The sequence below is a fragment of the Notamacropus eugenii genome, chromosome 2 (assembly GCF_028372415.1).
Source record: "Notamacropus eugenii isolate mMacEug1 chromosome 2, mMacEug1.pri_v2, whole genome shotgun sequence".
Classification (NCBI taxonomy): Eukaryota; Metazoa; Chordata; class Mammalia; order Diprotodontia; family Macropodidae; genus Notamacropus; species Notamacropus eugenii.
The window spans coordinates 436122267-436138945 of record NC_092873.1 but is presented as its reverse complement, the minus strand read 5'-3'; the positions used below and the strand labels follow the sequence as shown (position 1 = coordinate 436138945).

At 37.7% G+C, this 16679-nt stretch overlaps 1 protein-coding gene across 7 annotated transcripts in view; it reads left to right on the top strand.

The window, feature by feature from the left end:
* Window positions 1-16679, top strand: part of ZC3H11A (zinc finger CCCH-type containing 11A) — a 37534-nt gene that overhangs the window by 11923 nt on the left and 8932 nt on the right. For all 7 annotated transcript variants that reach the window (XM_072648134.1, XM_072648131.1, XM_072648130.1 and 4 more), the window contains 6 exons: window positions 1049-1172; window positions 7002-7205; window positions 7340-7456; window positions 7823-7903; window positions 9163-9273; window positions 16430-16489. In XM_072648134.1, coding sequence (XP_072504235.1) covers window positions 1049-1172; window positions 7002-7205; window positions 7340-7456; window positions 7823-7903; window positions 9163-9273; window positions 16430-16489 — 697 coding nt within the window. The remainder of the gene's footprint in view (window positions 1-1048; window positions 1173-7001; window positions 7206-7339; window positions 7457-7822; window positions 7904-9162; window positions 9274-16429; window positions 16490-16679) is intronic.

Sequence of the window (16679 nt, the reverse complement as noted above, 5' to 3'; positions counted from 1 at the left end):
TGTGCTATACTGGCTCCTCTGGCTCATAAGTAGAAAGAGTAGATATGGAGAATGTTGTGGATATAGTTGGGGAGATGATGGCATGTTAGGGATTAAACAGTAATCCAGTCAGATGCATTCAGAACTGATCAGATAGCTAAACTCAGAGTAGTTGTAAATGGTTTGGTGTTAACATGGCAGAAAGTCTCCAGAAGAGTACTCTAGGAATGTTTGCTTTTTCCTGTGCCTTTGCTGTTTATAAATGGATCAAGATATAGATAATTTCATCACACTTACAGATGACACAAAGCTGGGAGGGGGTAACACACTGGATGATAGTCAAGATCCAGAAAGATCTTGTCAGGCTAGAGCGTTGGACTGAATCTAATGAATTTATACACTTGGATACAAAAAAATCAACTTTACAAATAGTAAGATGAAAGAGAATGATTAGAAAGCAATTCTGAAAAAGTCTGGTGGCTTTAGTAGATTATAAGGCAGATAAAGTCAGCAGTCTAATGTTAATGTGACATTGAGCTGCATCAGGAGAAGCGTAATTTCCAAAAATAGGGTGATAAGAGTTCCCCTTACACTCTCTTTGTCAGAATTCATCTGGGCTATTGTGTACAGTTCAAGGCACCACAGTTTAACAAAGACATTGCTAAGCTGGAAAAAGTTCAAGGATGGTAACTAAAATGGTTAAGGCCACACGTCCATGTTGTGTGAGGATCATTTGAAGGAAGTGGGGGTGTTTGGCCTGGAAAGGAGAAAATGTGTTTGCTGGCTTCGAGTATTTGAAGAGAAGTGTGGAGGAGGAATTATCTTTGTTTTGTTCGGCCCCTGGGGAAAGGAGATTGGTGGAAGTTGTGCAAAGACCATTTTAGGCTGCATGTCAGGAAAAATGAACAGTTAGAGCTTCCTGAGAGTGAAATTAACTTCCTTAAAAGGTGATTCCCCTTCTTTGGAGGTCTTCAGGTTGAGGCTATTCTTAATTCTTGATTGTCCTTTGAAGATAAGATAATCCCATTTCATATTTTGATTTATCTCTTGATTATTTTTTTCTCTACAGAAAAAGCGGAGTGAGATTCCATGCTACTGGGAAAACCAGCCAATGGGATGTCAAAAACTAAATTGTGCATTTCATCACAACAGGGGACGCTATGTTGAAGGCCTTTTCCTACCTCCAAGCAAAAGTAAGTCCTGTTTTTATTTTTAATATTTTCACACATTTTTAGTCTAGTGTTTTTTGTTCTTGATTTAGTATCACACCCACAAAGATTTTCAAAAGAAGCTTGAATTTATCAGCTCCAACTTAAATCCAAGCCAAGACAATAAACACTTATTTAACACCAACTATATGCAAGTCACTGTATTAGTTGGGGAAACAAAGACAAAAGTAAGAAATCCCTTCCCTTGAAAAGCTTACATTCTAACGAAGGGGAATAGGAGAAGAAACAGCAATAACTGTTGCTTCCTTAATCTTTTTTTAAATAAAATTTTATTAATACCATTTGTTTTTATACCACGTGCATACCCCAATCTTATTTCTCCTCTCTTCCTTCACTCTTTTGAAAAATGATACTATAATTAAGCAAACCAAAATTTATCAGCTACTTTGAGTGGAGAGAACTCTAACAGATTCCACGATAATTGAAGTCTCTCCTCATATACCTGAACTCCCCATCTCTTTGGTCTTTCTTTCCAGGAGATCTGAAGTACACCAATGCCAATATCATTCCTGCTTCTCTGTCCATTGATCTTCACACACTTACTTTCATTCATGCTTCCTTATCCAGTTTCTGGATTTTCTCAGATGAACATATCTTTTCTTAAGAAATGAATTTTATAGATTTTTGTTTTGTTATCACCTACAGTTTCTCCTATATCCTTCTTCCTTTCCCCTTCCTGTCCACAAAGACATCTCTTGTAGATCAAAAGAAATCTTTTAAAAGAGAAAGTAAATTCAACAAAACCAATTCTCATATTGGGGAAAAAAGCTGATACTGTGTACAATGTGCCACACCCCTTGCTATTCCTTGCTGCAGAAGAGGGGTGGGGAGCATCTTTTTATACCTTGGGGTTGTGCTTAGTTTTTATAATTTAGAAATATTCAGTTGTGATTGGTTGGTGATTGTTCTTTCCATTTATGTTGTTATAATCATTGTATAGATTGCTTTTGCTTTTCTGACTCTGCTTATTTCACTTTGCATCAGTACACATAAATCTTTCCTGGTTTGTCTGCAGCAGATTTATCATGCTCCTTATTTCTTTTCTTTTTTTTAATTAATTGAAAAAATATTTATTTTTTCATTATTTAATTAAATTGTTTTCAGTTTTCGACAGTCACTTCCATAAGTTTTGAATTTTCTCCCCCTCACTCCTCCATCCCTCCTCGAGACTTCGTGCAGTCTTATATGGGTTCTACACATACGTTCTTATTAAACACATTTTCACATTAGTCATGTTGCATAGAAGAATTAAAACAAATGAGAGAAACCATGAGAGAAAACACCATAACACAAGAGAAAATAGTCTGCTTCATTATGCATTCCAATTCCATAGTTCTTTCTCTGAACGTGGATGACATTTTGCATCAAGAGTCCTTTGGGAATATTTTAGGTCCTAGCATTGCTGTGAAGGGCTAAGTCTATCAGAAACAGTCCTCGTACCCTGTAACTGTTACTTGTATAATATTCTCCTGGCTCTGCTCACTTCACTCAGCAACAGTTCATATAAATCTTTCCATGTTTTTCTGAAGTCCGACTATTGGTCATTTCTTATAGCGCAATACCATTCCATTACATTCACATACAACAATTTATTTAGCCATTCCCCAGTTTATGGGCATTCCCTTGATTTCCAGTTCTTGCATGTTCCTCATTTCTTAGGGCACAGTAATGTGCCATTACATTTGTGTGCCACTGTTTGGTTTTTGTTTGCAGTTTATAGCTTTAAAAAGTGCTTTGGTGTTTGGGGGGGGCATTTCTTTTTTGTTAATTATAACTTCTCAATCTACAAATGCAATTTTGTTTCTACTTTGCAGTCATGGATCTTGTCCCACCAAAGGTGATACCTTTGAGGTTTTTGGTTTCCCTGCTTTAGTTTACTTTTGCCTTTGGCTTGTAACCTTTTCAAATAGAAGAACTTACCGTCAATACAGTAGTTGACCTTGATGCCGTGTCCATTCACATTGAAAGCATGTGTCAACATGGCTGAAAACATCATGCTAAAAAGCTTGGGAGCAAGCACACAACCCTGTTTTACTCCATTGATGACTGGAAAGGCACGAGAGCTTTGTCCATCCGGGACCTGGGCAAACATGCCATCATGAAATTGACGTACAATATTGAGGAACTTCTCCAGGCAACCAAATTTTGACATAATTTTCCATAAGCCCTCACAACTAATAATGTCAAAGGCCTTGGTCGGATCCACAGATGTTGTGTATAGATCTCTGTTCTGCTCCTGGCATTTCTCCTGGAGTTGTCGGGCAGCAAACTCCATATCAACTGTTCCTTGGCCCTTTCTGAAGCCACACTGGCTCTCAGGTATATGCCCATCTTCCAGGTGAAGGATCAGCCTGTTAAGGAGGACTCTAGCAAGAATTTTGCCAGCAGTGACTAAGAGAAAGATTCCCCCTGTGGTTGTTGCAGGACAATCTATCCCCTTTACTCTTATAGAGATGGACAATGGAGGCATCCTGGAACTCCTGGGGGATAACCTCCTCTTGCCATATAACCTGGAAAATTTCAGTCAGCTTTTGTATGGCCAATGGTCCCCCTACCTTGTAAATCTCAGCTGGAATAGGATCAGCACCAGGTGCTTTGCTACATGAAAGGAGCCTAATGGCCCTCAAAACCTCTTCTTCAGTTGGAAGTTCAGCTAAGGAGAGACTGACTTCAACCTGAGGTAAATGGTCAATGGCCTCTGCATTGATTGATGATGCTCTGTGAGAACACTATGGAAGTGTTCAGCCCATCTCTCTAGGATCATGTCCTTATCACTAATCAATGTGACTTCATTGGCACTGAGTAGTTATGATGCATCATAAGTTTTTGGTCCATAAATAGCTTTCACAGAATCATAAAAGGGCTTTGGATTGTTACTATCAACATAAAACTGAATTTCATCTGCCTTCTTGCTGAGCCAGGAATCCTGATTCTCTCTAAGCTCTCTAAGTGGAGGTAGTGTTGGTGCATGATTTTCTGTTTGCCGATGATTGTGCACTCAATGCAGCCTCTGAAGCTGAGATGCAACAAAGTATGGATCAAATTATCTGCTGCCTATGCTGATTTTGGCCTAATAACACCAAGAAAACACAGGTGCTCCATCAGCCACCACCACACCATCCATATGTGGAACCATCGGTTATAGCAAATGGAGAAGTTCTGAATGCTGTGAATAAGTTCGCTTACCTTAGTGTAGTGTACTTTCCAGGGATGTACACATTGACATTGAGGTTAATGCATGCATTGCCAGAGCTAGCTAGGTGTTTGGGAGGCTCTAAAGAAAAGTTTGGGAGAGAAGAGGTATTAGACTGACTACGAAGCTAAAGATCTGTGGAGCTGTTTTGCTGACCTCATTGTTATATGCTTGTGAAACAAGAACAGTCTACCAGTGCCATGCCAGGAAACTGAATTGCTTCCACTTGAACTGTCTTAGGAAGATTCTGAGGATCACCTGGCATGATAAGGTATCAGACACTGAAGTTCTTGCTAGAGCTGAACTGCCAAGTATTCAAACTATGCTTCAGAGAGTGCAACTCTGATGGGCTAGCCACGTTGTTCGAATGCAAAATGTATGCTTGCCAAAAAGACTATTTTGTGGAGAACTTGCATGGGGCAGGCAATCACATGGTGGCCAGAAGAAATGATACAAGGACACTTTCAAGGTCTCTCTCAGGAACTTTGGATTTGACTGTGCAACATGGGAGACACTGGCACAGAGCTGCTCAGCATGGCTTGTCCACATAAGGAAAGGTGCTGTGCTCTTTGAGCAAAGCAGAATTGAGACAGCATAATGTAAACGCAGGATGCGCAAATTTGGGCTGTCCACCCCAAATATTCACATGGACTACCTGTGCCCAACCTGTGGTAGAGCATTTTTGAGGTCATATTGGTCTGATCAGCCACAGTCAGACACACTGAAATTTCAGTTTACAATGGTGATTTCATTTTGGTCCTCTTTGAGAATGAAAGACAACAACCAACTTTATTGCCCATATTTTGTGTAGGATCTGAGACCTCAGACTTTTTTGTTTTATTGTTTACTTTGCTGTCTACCTTACTGGATTTTGCATTTTTTCTCCCATGATTTTCTGGGTGTTTCTACTGCAATTTTTCCTATATTGGAGCTCCTACTCCTTGTGATTCAGTAGATATATGTAAGCAATTTTCTCCCTTCTCTTTTTTCCATTTAAAATCTTTCTGGTAAGATTTAGAAAACTCCAAACAAAAATATTTTTATCAGGCCTTACACAATGTATTCTACTTATGACTGAGCATTTATCATTCCTTTATTTTAAGCTCTAACCCCAAATCCAAATTGTTTTCTTAATCACTAAGTAGCATTTTCATTCCAATATCTGCCTTTCTCTTCTGAAGCCCCATCTTTATTCTGCAGCTGTGATTAAAATACTTCCTGTATTGAACTTTCATAATCCCTAGTAGAACTTCCTTCAAAGGTCAGCTCAAATGCTACCTCCTACACAAGGTCTTTTCTGATCTCCTCAGCTGCTCACTGCCTCCTCCCCTAAATCATCTTGCATTTATTTTGTATACATTTCATATGTAATTATATGTGTACATATTGTCTCTTCTAGCACAGTACCTGGCACATAGTTGGTGTTTAACAAGTGCTTCTTGACAAATGATATTACCTGAATCAGTTGACCAACAAGTGGTTATCAGGTTTAAGAAGTCTGAGGGTGGATTTGTCCCCTCTTTTTATTTGTACTGCTGCTTCTCTAATATAAGCCACCTAATAGACCTCATTTCCACTTGTCTCCTTTTAATCTCACAGTCAGATTTGTCTTCTTCATACATTTATCTCATCATGTCACTTCTCTCTTCAGACCCCTTTAATTGCTCCTTGTTGCCTGGCAAATAAAGGTCAAAGTCCTTAATTTGATTTTCAAGACCTTCCATGGTCTGGTATAACCACATATTTCTCCTTATCTTGTAGTACTGCCCTCTCTATGTGTACGATACTCTAACTAGAACTGGACCATTCACTATCTCTGTATAGGTCCTGTGCTTTATTATCTTCAAGCCTTTGCTTTTGTTGTTCCCTGTTCTTACAATGCCCTTCCCTTTCAGCCATTTGACCTTTAAAAATTCAATCAGATACTGTCATCCATGAAAGCTTCCCTGATTTTCCCCACTGTATGTTACATTTCTCTCTTCTTTCTCTCAGTTTGACATAACACTTTCACTTGTTTGCCTCCTGTGTATTGTTGTGTTATTAAAATAATAATTTATGTAATTTATTTCCCAATTAGACTATAAGCTCCCTAAAAACTAGGATGTTTTGTCCAAGTTATGTATTTCTCCCAGCATTTAGCACTGTGTTCTACTAATTAGTAAGCGCTTATTAAACATTTGTTGAATTAATTTGACTTGAATTTTACATCGTCTATTTAATAAAACTAAGTAAATGAGAATCTGTTCCTTAGAAGTTAAATGTAATATAGATTTTGAGGTGTTGTCTACCACATTTTTTCTTGCCACTACCTTGTTTAACACAAGTTCTGATTTTTAGAATTCATAAAATTAAGAATTAGCAAATACAATTGTTCAGACTTTTATATGTTGAATACAGTTGCATATTTGCAACTTCTTCTGGAATTTGGAGAATTGCAAAACAGAAGACAGCTAATTCACCTCGAGCATATATGCTAACTAGAGACTAAAAAGGACATAAGAAAGTTTTATGAAAACTGCTGGTCTAGTATGTGTAGACAAAGTAATTTGGAGTTCTGTTTTTCAATTTTTGTTGACTTACTGCTGCCTTTTCACTTTTAGCTATTTTACCTATTGTGCCTGAGTCACCTGATGAAGAGGTGAAAGCTAGTCAGCTCTCATTGCAGCAGAATAAACTGTCTGTCCCATCCAACCCCTCTCCCCAGCTTCGGGGTGTAATGAAAGTGGAAAGTTCAGAAAATGTTCCCAGTCCCACACATCCTCCAGTTGTAATCAATGCTGCAGATGATGATGAAGATGACGATGGTAAGTATCAACTTTATTTTGGAGATGTAGAACCTGCAACTCAACAAAAAAATCACTCAATGAGTCAGAGGTAGAATCAGGAAAGAAACTGTAAGTCTTCATCATTTTAAATTTTGTTTGACTTTGTTCTCTAGATCAGTTTTCTGAGGAAGGAGATGAAACCAAAACACCTGTTCTGCAACCAACTCCTGAAGTTCATAATGGATTACGCATAACTGGCGTCCGGAAACCCGGGGTTGGTTTAAAGCAAGGTAAGAGTAGGTTTTAAATGCTGACCCTTTACCAGAGGTTCTTAATCTTTTATGTTTTAGACCTCTTGTCAAAATAACGTTTTAAAGTGCATAAAATAAAATATGTAGTATTATTAAGGAAAACAATTAAAATAGAGTTATCAGAATATTTTAAAATCAGATTCTTGGACCTCTGGTTATGAACTTTTGTTCTTAGCCATAAGTCTTACAGAAATATTCACTAATTCCTGCCCATTTTTTTATAAAGTTCCTATTTGCTTATGTTAGTGGCTTAGGGAGGAAGAAATCCTGGCCAAAATGGCCTAGACAGTAGACCCTGCCTCTTTACTGTTTCATTTCCTCATAAGTCCTCTTTTGGCTTTGTAGGTGATAGTTTGAATTTTGGAATAAAAACGCTTGAAGAAATCAAGTCAAAGAAAATGAAGGAAAAATCTAAAAAGCAAGGAGGTAAAGTTTGTGAGAATTTTTTGACAGAGAAAGTTGTCTTGATTTTGAAAATAATAATTTTTCTGAACATAACTAAAATGAATGAGTTGTTTTTCATGGCTTATTTTTTATTCCTGGAAGGGTCATTTTTGTTCTAAAGCTAAAGATTGCCTTACACATTTAATCTGGCTCTATATTGATCCCTATATAATAAGAACTAAGTTTAAAGGGAAAGCCTCTTCATCATTTAACAACAGGATTTCAAAGAAAGGCAAATGAAAAACCATAAAAATTGGTAAATCTGGCTTTGTATTAAGGTTGTCATTCCTCAGGTTGAGTTTTCTTCTATTGTCTTGATTTGTTTGGTTAATATCCTGAACCATAATTATCGTCATCAACCATCATAACAACAATAATAATGGCTAGTAATTATATAGAGCGTTAAGGTTTGCAAAGTGCTTTACACATATTATTTGATTCTCATGACAACCCTGGGCTCTTATTTTCCCTATTTACAGATTAAGAAACTGAGGCAGGCAGGTTAAGTAACTTGCCCAGGTTCATCAGTAACACTTAATTTTATTAGTGTCTTTTTTAGTATAGGGTATATTCTTTCAATTATTTTCACAGCATCCCTGGGAAAAAGAAAGCTAGGATAATTATCTTCATTTGACTGAGTAAGGAATCTTATGGTACAGAAAGAGCATTTGTCCATGGTTATAAGGTATGTTGATGCCAGATGTAGAATACAACCCATAACTTCCAAATCTTAGTCCATTGTTGGTTCTTTTGTGTAAACAGTATGTCCTGTCAGCCAACATTTAGAGTTACAGATTAGGAAAAAAAACACTTAGCTTAAAAATTGTCCTATGCTAGCAAAAATAATACTTTTTAGTAGGCTTATAGGAATATAGATTTAGCACTGAAAGGGACCTTACATATTATCTAATTCAACCCTCTCATTTTGCAGATAAGAAAACTGAGGTCCTGAAAGTTTAAATGAATTGCTCAGGGTGACACAGCTAATGAGTGATAGGACAGAACTCAAGTCCAGATCTTCTGAGTCCAAAGCCAGCACTGTTTCCTCTTTACTACATGTTGCTAAATAACTTTCTTGGTTCTGTAGACATCTTATTTTATAGACAAAACCAGTCACTTCGTGGACCCAGCAGCGAATTACTGATGAAGATCTACTATGAGATACTTAAAGTCTTCAGGCTTAAAAGTAGTTTCATTGTTTTCCACAAATGGTTTTGTTTTTGTTTTTTTGCTTTATTCAGAAGGTCCTTCAGGAGCATCTGCTCACCTACTTCAACCTCAACCCATTCCAGGTCCTGAGAAAGAGAATGTGAGAACTGTGGTGAGGACAGTGACCCTCTCCAACAAACAAGGTGAGGTGTAAGTTGGGTTTAGATTTGTCACTGCCCTGCTTGCACAGCTGGCAGAGCAAAGATATGTTTTACCACTTTGTCTGTGTTGAAGGATCTGCAGATAGAAAGATGTTGATGATTTTGAATATGTTGGTAATTTTTTTGAGCTTTCCATGCTGTATGCATTCATTCCCTCATTCAAATACTTGATTGCCTACCATATGCAGGGCACTGTGGAGTATATAGAATCATCTCTGCCCACAAAGAGTTTAAAACCTAATGGGGGAAATAAAATTTGCACACAAATTACTACAATAAGAGGTAATAACAAATGATTAGTACAAAGTACAGTAAGAATTCATAAGAAAGATAAATTAATTTTTGTTGGGCTGGTTAGGGAAGATTTTGTGGAAAAATAGTGTTTGATCTGGGCATTATAGGATGGGAAGACAGTGATGAGAAAGGGAGTCATTGTTGGCAAAGAGATGGCTCTTTAAGTCAGGAGTTATATTTATTTCGGTGATGTAACATCTCCCAATCAAAATAAATACATAGGCGGGATGGAGTTTCAGACAGCTGTTTTTTAAATCAATTCTGTAAATAGTTAAATGGCTTCTAGGTACTGGAGATACAAAGGTTAAAAAACAACACAGCGCCTTCCCTCAAGGACCTTAGTCTAATAGGAGGGATGAGAGATGCACAAATGCTATGAAATAACATTTTAAAAGGTGTAAACATATCTTAGGAAATAGGTAAGTGCCTGGAAAATGTTGACTAGAACAGCTTGAGAAAGTCAAGGAAAGGGAAATAACTTTTATCTGGGGGAAAGGAAGGTTAGAGGGGGATCTCATGTGTCTTGAAGCAGGAAGCACCTCAACTAGGCCTTCAGGAAGAAAGATTCAGTTCAATAGATAGTGTGTATTAAGACATCAAAAGGACAAACTTGACTTTTATGTTTATAGCACTGGGAATGCAACTACAAAAATGAAAGAGTCCTCTTCCCAAGGAGCTTAAATTCTGTTAGGGTAAAAATATAACATAGGCTAGGAGAGTGAGGAGAGCAGAGAGGCCAGAAGCTGCTCTGGGAACATATGAGTATGGATAGAGCATTAACAGGTAAGAGCAGGGTAGACGAATCAAGCAAAGTTTCATGGAGGAGGTGTTCCAGGAGCTGAACCTTAAAGAAATAGAAGGATTCTGAAAGAGATGAAAGGGGAGCATGTTGCAGATATGAAAGATGACTTATACAAATGCACAGAGGTAGGAGATAGCACAGTGTGACTGGAATGTAGAGAGTAGTGTGAAATAAGGCTGAAGAGGCAGGTTGGAGCCAGAGTTTATATTATTTGTAGAGGCAGTAGGGAGCTACCAAAGTTTTTGAGCAAGGGAGTAAAATGACCAGTCCTTTCTCCTAGGGAGATTACTTTGAAGTTATATGAAAGATGGAACGCAGATGCACATCACTGGTACATAAGCTACCTAGTAGTTAAATTTGTTCATGGCAACCTGTGAAACAATGAAAAATGAACCTCATTCCTGCATATAACCCTCTTTTGCTTCTATAATAATGGTGACAGAGTAGCAGAAAAGGGGATTGCTAAGAACCACGTGATTTTTAGACTGTCAGACTTGAGTTTGATTTTTGTCCTTTAAATATGACAACCCTGTCCAACAACTGAGTGGATATGTTGCAAAAATTATTGAATCATATCACTCTTAACATTATTCCCATAAAACCAGAAGAAAGAAGGAAGTTGCAAGTAAATGGGTAGATCACAGAAACTCCTTGTAGAGACAAAGTAGTTGGAGCAAGTTTTATAGTGTGCCACATATTTCGTGGGATATTTGGCTATTATGTGTTCCAATACTTAGGATAAATATTTGTCAAAAGAGCACCATGAAAATAATTTCAACTTTTGTACCAAAACTGGTTGTTGAAGATGAAGTGGTAGAGAAATTCAACAAAGAACTTAAGACCCTCCAAATCAAATCAGTGTATACTCTGATATTTATTTGGTAATTCAGTACAATGATGGGGAAAGTGAGGATGAGGAGAAATATGCAGGAAAATATCATTCAGGAGAAAGAAATGGTAGGCCAAATACTTGATTGTACAGAAGCCTTCTATCTCAATATCATTAATACTTTCTTCAGAAAAAGTCATTGATAAGTGTTAGACAGTTACCAAATAACATCACAAAGAATGAAATTAATCGTATTTTAACAGACAAGAAAAGACTTACTGACTTGAGAATTATTCCTGAATCATCTGTGTGCATAGTTGGATCATCAAGTTAGAACTGATAAGATCAGAACTTATAATAAGAAAAGAATATATAGTGTACAGTTTAAAAAGATTTAACCTTGAAATACTTTAATTCATCCACAAGTTAAACCAGTGGAAAATAATTGCCACAACAAGGAGACCAAAAAATTCCAGAAAGCACCTTAGCAAACATTTGACTTGCTTACCTACGGAAGAAAAAATAGATACTAGTATTTTTTTTTTTTTTTACAAGTATAGTGGACATAATTAGATCCAGGCACTTCTTTTTTCCACAGTGGTAGTGAACCCTCATTTTCTTGGATACGGTAACAAAAGGGTAAAGTTGGTGCCATTTTCACATAAGGATAATGGTGTCTTAAAAGGCTGCATGATGAAGAGAGATTTCCAATAACCAGTGCATGAGGGGATAAAGCACACTCTGGGGCCAGGACAGTGACAGCATCCATGGGGAAGCCATGTCTTTACCTGTCTTTTAGCTGCCTAATGATATGTTTGAGGACCTGATTCCCTTCTCAGCAGTGGCCGAAGCTCTGGGGGCTCTGTGGGCATCTCAAACTTCTCTTCAGCTCTTATAAATTCTTGATTAATGAGAATCTTTTCCCTTCCATTCCCTGGAGTCAATCAGCAAGTACTTATTAAGCAGCATACTGTGTGCCAGACACTGTGCTAAATGATGAAGATACACAAAAAAAAAGCAAAAAACCACCTCTGCCTTCCTCAAGGAGCTCACATTTTAATAGGAGAGATATGTAAAGTACTAGGTACAGATTATATATAGGCAGAGTAGATGGAAGGTAATCTCAGGACAAGGCATTGGTAGATCGGGAGGATGGAAAAAGCCTCCTGCAGGTGGTGAAATTTGAACTGAATCTTTAAGAAAGCCAGGAAAACTACAACTAAGGATATAGTACATTCCAGGCATAGAGGACAAGCCAGTGCAAGGGCACAGAGATGGGAAATGGATCTCCATGTCTGAAATATGACTGGCAGACCAGTATAACTGAATTGTTAAGTAAATTGAGGGAAGTTAATCATAAGAACACTGGAAAGGGAGGAAGGGCCAGGCTGGGAAGAGATTTAAGTGTTGGGAGTTTATATTTGGGAGTTAATAGGGAGCCACTTGGAGTTTGAGTAGGGGAGTTGCATAGTCAGCCTTGTACTTTAAGAAAATCACTTGACAGCTAATTGGAAGATTGATTAAAGCGGAGTGAGAGTAGGAGCAAGGATGTTAATTAAAAAGCTATTGCCCATTCATGAGGTGTTGAGGGCTTGTACTGGGTAGATAGTAACTATGTAAATGGAAAGAAGGGATTCTGTATGAGAGGTGTTATAAAGGTAGAGAAATGACAAGATTTGGCTAGTTAGGTGGGGTGAATCAGAATAAAGAGTTGATGATCTCAATATTCCAAGCTTGAGTTACTAGGAGGATGGTAGTGCCCTCCACGGGAATTGAGAAGAGAAAGATTTGGAGAAAAGATAGCAAATTCTGTTCTAGATCTTTTGAAGGGTCAATGAGCCATACAGTTTGAGATGTCCAAAGAGCATCGATGACTGGAACTCAGGAGAAAGACTTTGAAAGGAAAGATTAAATAGAAAGGTCTGGGATTTACCTGCACAGAGGTAATTGAATCTATGAGAATTAATGATTTAGATGGAAAAGAAAAGAAGGCCCATGACAGAACTTTGGACAACACCTTATAATAGCATCTTTAGCAGGGCACGGTGGGTAAAAGGCCAAAAAAAAACCCCAAAACAGAAAGTGAACAGAGGAAGTGGTAGTGAATACCAGGATGTCTGAGTGAGTCAGTGCGCACCACTCTGCACTCTCCAAACTCAGGTGGGACCTCTGGACCAAAGCTGAGCTCAAATGTGGTCAGATCTTCCCATGCTGTAGAGGAGTTATACTCACCCTCGAGTTACTCTGTACATGAATCAAACAGTCTGCTTCTAACAAAGAGGAATCCATTGCAGTTATGTAAAATGGAACTTGCCCAGAAACGTGGAGCCAACAAGGCAAGACAGAATTGAAGAACAGATTGTTTATCTGGAGTTTAAAGTACTTGAAGAGTACTACCATGAATTATAGATTAGCATCTGGTTATAGGGAAGCCTTTAATTCCATGCTAAGACGTTTCTGTTTTATTCAGTAAGCAGTGGTGTCTTAGCAGAGGAATGATGACAATAGTATGGAGGATGGATAAGAGCAAAGACTGTCTAATGACAGGGAGACAGGTTATGGGCCAGTTAGTCCAGGCAAGAGGTGATAAAAAGTCTGAGCTAGGGTGATGGCATTTGAGTTGAAGGGATGTATATGAGAAACGTGTCAGTGAAGAAGCATTATTAAGGGTCTGCTTTGTGCAGTGTAGGGCACTCTTAGATACTGAGAATTCAGAAATAGAAATGAAACAATCCCTGTATGACAAAACAACACATACACACGAGTAAATATCAGATATATACAGAAATAAATACAGAACAGTTTCAGAATGAGATGCCTAGTAGCTGAGGAAGGTTACATAGTGTATTCTACTCTTGGATAGCTCTAAGTGTTAGAAAGTTTTTCCTTATGTTAAGTGTAAATCTGCCTCTTTGCGGCTTCCACCCAGTGCTTCTAGCTCTATACCCTGTGGAAACTAGTTTAATAGGTCTTCTGTATGACCTTCAAATCCTTGGAAACAGTTCCCCACCCCCTTCCCCCCCTCTCCAAGTCTGCTCTTTTCCATGCTTAAAATATTCAGTTCTTTTAGCCAGTTCTTCTTTGACATGAATTCAAGGCCATCACACTATCTTGGTTTGCTGTCCTTTGAACTCTCCATTTTATTGATGTCCTTGCTAAAATGTGGTACCCAGAATTGATCACAATATTCCAATGTGGTCTTGACAAAGCAGAGTGCAACAGAAGTATCCATCCCCCACCCTCTCTCTCCCCCTCTCACTCCCTCCTCACTCTCTACCTCCTCCCTCTTTCCACTCCTTACCTCCTCTTCTCCCTCCATCTACTTTTTCCCACCCTATTCCAAGCACTTTAACTCACTTAATGCAATCTGAGGTCTCATTAGTTTTTTTGGTTTTCATACCACACACATATATAAAGTTTACAGTCCAATAAAATCTCCATTATCTCTTTCAGATAAAATTCTGTCTATTCATGCCTTTTCCATTGTGAAATTGTTTTTGGAAACTAGGCTTAAAACTTTGTATTTATCCCTTCAGATTTCATCTTATTAAATTCAGTTCACGGTCCTGATTTGTTGAATTCTTTTTGGATTGTGACTTGCTTTCAGGTTATTAGTTATTTCTTCCAGTTTTATCATTTGCAAATTTGATAAGCATGCCATTTAAGCCTTCATTCAAGTCATTCATAAAAAATAGTGAATAATACAGGGTCAAGCACAGATCCCTGAGCTATCCCTACGCATATCCAAAACCAAAAAAAAAAATTGTTTTAGTTAAATCTTTACCTCTAAACCTGTAGCTCCTTCTGACTTCATTTTTTTCTGTCCTTGACATAAAAATTTGTATAGTCTTCTATGGTTGAAAATATAGTACTTTCTTAATTCTTTTTCTCCCTTTCACCTTTGCTCTTCAATCCACTGTCAAGTCTGGCTAGTGTTTTGATGCTTCAGTAAATTCATGATGACTTCCTTCATTTATGCAGAGAGTAACCACCTCATTCTGTGTGATTTATGTCCATGTTCATCCATAGATCATCTAAAGAGGAGTTGCTTACTGCACTGAAGACCCTCCTCTAGCTTCTTTTTTTTTTTCTTAAGGCGGGGGGAGGTTGAATTTCATTGGTACCAGTGTGGAACTTTTGATTCAACATCTATGTTATCACTTATCTGTTTCACTCTTTCTGTTCCCCTGATATTACTGTAAACAGGCTTATAAACATATTTTCTTTCTTTTTATTCTTTTAATTCTTGCTTCATCTCTTTCAAGAATTCTAGTTGAAATTGTACCCAACCCAACACATCAGCTAAGTCTAGTAGTACATGTAGTATTACATGCCCATAGTCTTTTACTTCTGCAAAGAAGCTAGGGAAATGTGTTTTCTCATCTCTTCTTCAGAGCCAAGCTTGAGAGACAATACCTTTTCTAAATTTTCTCTCTCTTACAGTGCCTAGTGTAGAATTCTGCCCCCAAATATTTGTTGAATTGAAGACATAAGTTTATGGCTATGAAGTAGAGGACACGAATGAACTGATGTTGTATTACTTGACTCTTAATGCTGTATTTTATAGAGTAGATTTCAGTATTGTTTCACGTCTCCAACAGTTGACCTCTAGGATGTTGTCATATTATTTAATATGCTGAAATGTTTTTATTTACTTGAGACCACTAAAATTCTTTTATCTTGCACTCCTAATACCGTCCCTTTGCAAAAATGGGGAATCTAAGGAGGAAGAATATTGCATACAATGTCAAATTTTTTTCATTGTGTTCGTTGGGTTTCTGGATTTTTGTTATAGGAGGGTAGCTCTCTGGGAAAGAAGGTGAGGAGAGATACGGGAGAAGTCTAGGTGACATAAAAACAAAAGATGTAACCAAAAATCTGTCTTGTAGAGTAGTATAGTGGAAAGAATACCAGACTTGGAATCAGGAAAGACTCAAGTGCAGATCCTTCTAATTGGAGCTTGTTTTTCTCCTCTGAAAATTAGACTAATTATAATTGCAATATCTAACTCAGTTTTGGATGGTTAAGTGAGAAGTTGTATTTCAGCACTTCAAAAACACCTTCAAGTGCCACACAAATGTCAGCTTTTGTTATCATCTTGGGTATTAAACTATTAGTATTTTCTGGTTTATTGTCAAGTGCCCTGTATTTACCAAGCACTAATGGTAGCTAAGGATAATAAATATTAAGCTATTTATTGTTTGCCATTTTAGGAGAAGAGCCCTTGGTACGACTGAGTCTTACAGAAAGGCTAGGGAAACGGAAGCTCTCAGGTAAGGATATTTTGTGCAAGTATTTTTTGCATATGTGACAAGCTGTGATGTATCAGAAATATCTCAAGCAGTATCCCTCCTCTAGAACTTCCCTTACAAAAATAAGCTGTTGCTGTTGTCTCACCGGTCCTCTATACGGTTCTTAAGGACATTACCACCAAGTTTACTTCTCCAAATTCTTTTTGTCCCA